Source organism: Lathyrus oleraceus, chromosome 5 (genome assembly GCF_024323335.1).
Source record: "Lathyrus oleraceus cultivar Zhongwan6 chromosome 5, CAAS_Psat_ZW6_1.0, whole genome shotgun sequence".
Lineage (NCBI taxonomy): Eukaryota > Viridiplantae > Streptophyta > Magnoliopsida > Fabales > Fabaceae > Lathyrus > Lathyrus oleraceus.
The window spans coordinates 284289713-284291978 of record NC_066583.1 but is presented as its reverse complement, the minus strand read 5'-3'; the positions used below and the strand labels follow the sequence as shown (position 1 = coordinate 284291978).

The 2266-nt window shown below is 41.6% G+C and overlaps 1 protein-coding gene across 1 annotated transcript; it reads right to left on the bottom strand.

The window, feature by feature from the left end:
- Positions 1-948: 948 nt before the first annotated feature.
- On the bottom strand, positions 949-2266 carry LOC127083930 (formin-like protein 5). The gene has a single exon (XM_051024299.1). The coding sequence runs from the start codon at positions 2104-2106 to the stop codon at positions 1177-1179; it is 930 nt and encodes a 309-aa protein (XP_050880256.1). The 5' UTR covers positions 2107-2266; the 3' UTR covers positions 949-1176.

Below are 2266 nucleotides of genomic sequence, written 5' to 3'. Positions count from 1 at the left end.
ACATAGAACATTTGCATTAAAATCGTGCTTTACCATGCACCAGATCAATGAAATAATTTAGCAATAACTTCCACTAAAAAAACAGACATTGGTATATAAGAGTTAATTTTCGGTAAAAACAAATGCAACATTCTATCCATTCAAATAGAAAGATAGACATGATTACACTCCAGCAATCAATGTGTGCCTTAACAAAATGGAATGCTACACTGATTTTCGCCATGTATTATTGGGGTGCATGAAAATGATTGCCACAACCAGTCTAAACATAGGCTAAGTTCAATGTTGCTTTGGTTTGGACATGTGGACTAAAAGTTACAATGTCATTGTTAACTATATGAATAGAGAACTGGGTGAACAAAATTCTGGAGCAACAAACGTCAGAAGTAGCAACAAAAGTTTCGAAACAAAGAAAATTATGTTTTTTGCAATAAGAACTAGTACATTATTAAATGCATAACAAAGTGAGAACCTAATCAACCTTTCCGATAACATCATACATCAACACTTCAATTTGAACTATTTTACTCAATATTTCCATAGCCTCATTCAACATAGCACTCAAATTATCAATGTTAAGAATGCCACTACTTATCCCAGCTGGTCATATATTTGTAAAATAGAGCAATGCACCCCACCTAAGTTCCCAATAACTTAGGAGCCCCAAAACGTTTATCTAAACTAAAGAACGTCAAATTCTTCTATTTGCCACTAAATTGAAAGGAGAACAATGCCACATGGCTTCGTTTTTGTTTGGGTAATTGACGAAAAGGCAACATAACCTAATTAACACAAGAACACTAAAAGGGAACACAACATAACAATGAGAAGAGCAATGACAGAGGAAAAGATAGTCGGTTTCCACTTTCCAACCACCAGACATGTCCCAACTATCAACAAAGAGAAATCATGAACAAAACCACATAGAAAACAATCTACTAACCATACTTAAAGCAAAACCAATTTATTTAATTTTTATGACAATAAGAACCCGGATGAACAATTCCAAATCATCACATCACATGATAAACATTTGCTTACTTACTTCATAATCATCTATCTGGCATCAAATAAAGCAACACAGATGCACTCAATACAACACAAGATTGAAATATATACATCATATATATATTTTTGATATACTTCAAACCTTTGCAAACTTCAGCAGCTAAGAACTCAATAATCTCGGTAATGGGCATCACCATAATCATCTCTTGCAGAAGCAACATCGCTTTCAACCATTTCTGCAAGTCTGCGCTCTTCATACTTCATCCCCTCTTCTAGAGCAATCCCACTTAGCGCCCCGGCAACAGCACCAACAGCCAGCCCAGCACCTAGGCCCATCTTACCGCCTTTGGGCCTCGGATCAAAGGAGGAGGAAAATTCAAGGGGGGCAGATGGTCCACTGGGCCCAGCTGCGTAACTCCCGGTACGGTCAAAGAAAGGCCTCGGTGGTGGTGGAGGGTAAGAAGCACCTGAATAATAGCCAGAGGGACCGGGAGAGTAACCGCTAGGGAGGGTATCAGGGTAAGCGTAGGGTATAGGGTATGGAGAAGGTGGAGAGGAGTATCCTCTGTAATAGACTAAGGATGGATTGGGATTAGGGTTGGGATTTGAGTTATGGTTGGGATTTGAGTTAGGGTTAGTGTAATCGTAGGTTTGTTGCGGTGGTGGAGGAGGAGGAGAGCGACCGAGGAGGCCAAGCTTGAGGTGAACCTTTCCGTGGGGGCGGCCGGAGGGTCGAATAACAGGAAACTTGCGGTTGATAGAGGAGTGGTTGAGTTCATGAAGGTCTTTGAGGGGGAGGCGGAGGGTGGCGACAAGGGGTTTGGGGGTATCAGAGGGTTTGGAATGGAAGATCTCGAGGGTGAGGTATGAGTCTGGGAGAGGAAATGAGAGAGGGAGGGTGAATCGTTCGTTCCAGACGGGGGAAGTGTTACCGGAGTCGTCTGATTTGGTGGCGAGACGACGGTCGGGGTCGACCCAGAAGACGACGTAGGGTTTGAGATCGCCGTTTTTCCAGTTGACGTTTTTGAGGTGTTTGGCGGAGACGATGGTTAGGTCGAGATCTACAGACTTCGACGGAGGCGGACGTGTAGACGCCATTCTCTTTTTTCTTTTCTTTTCTGTTTTCGTATAGTTCACAACAAAAGAGGTGCAAAAACCAATAAGACGCGTATTGGGAAATTTTACAAGTTATTCAATCTTATTAGTTATAATAACCGTTTATATGTAATACTACTCTGTAATTCGGACCACAATCTCC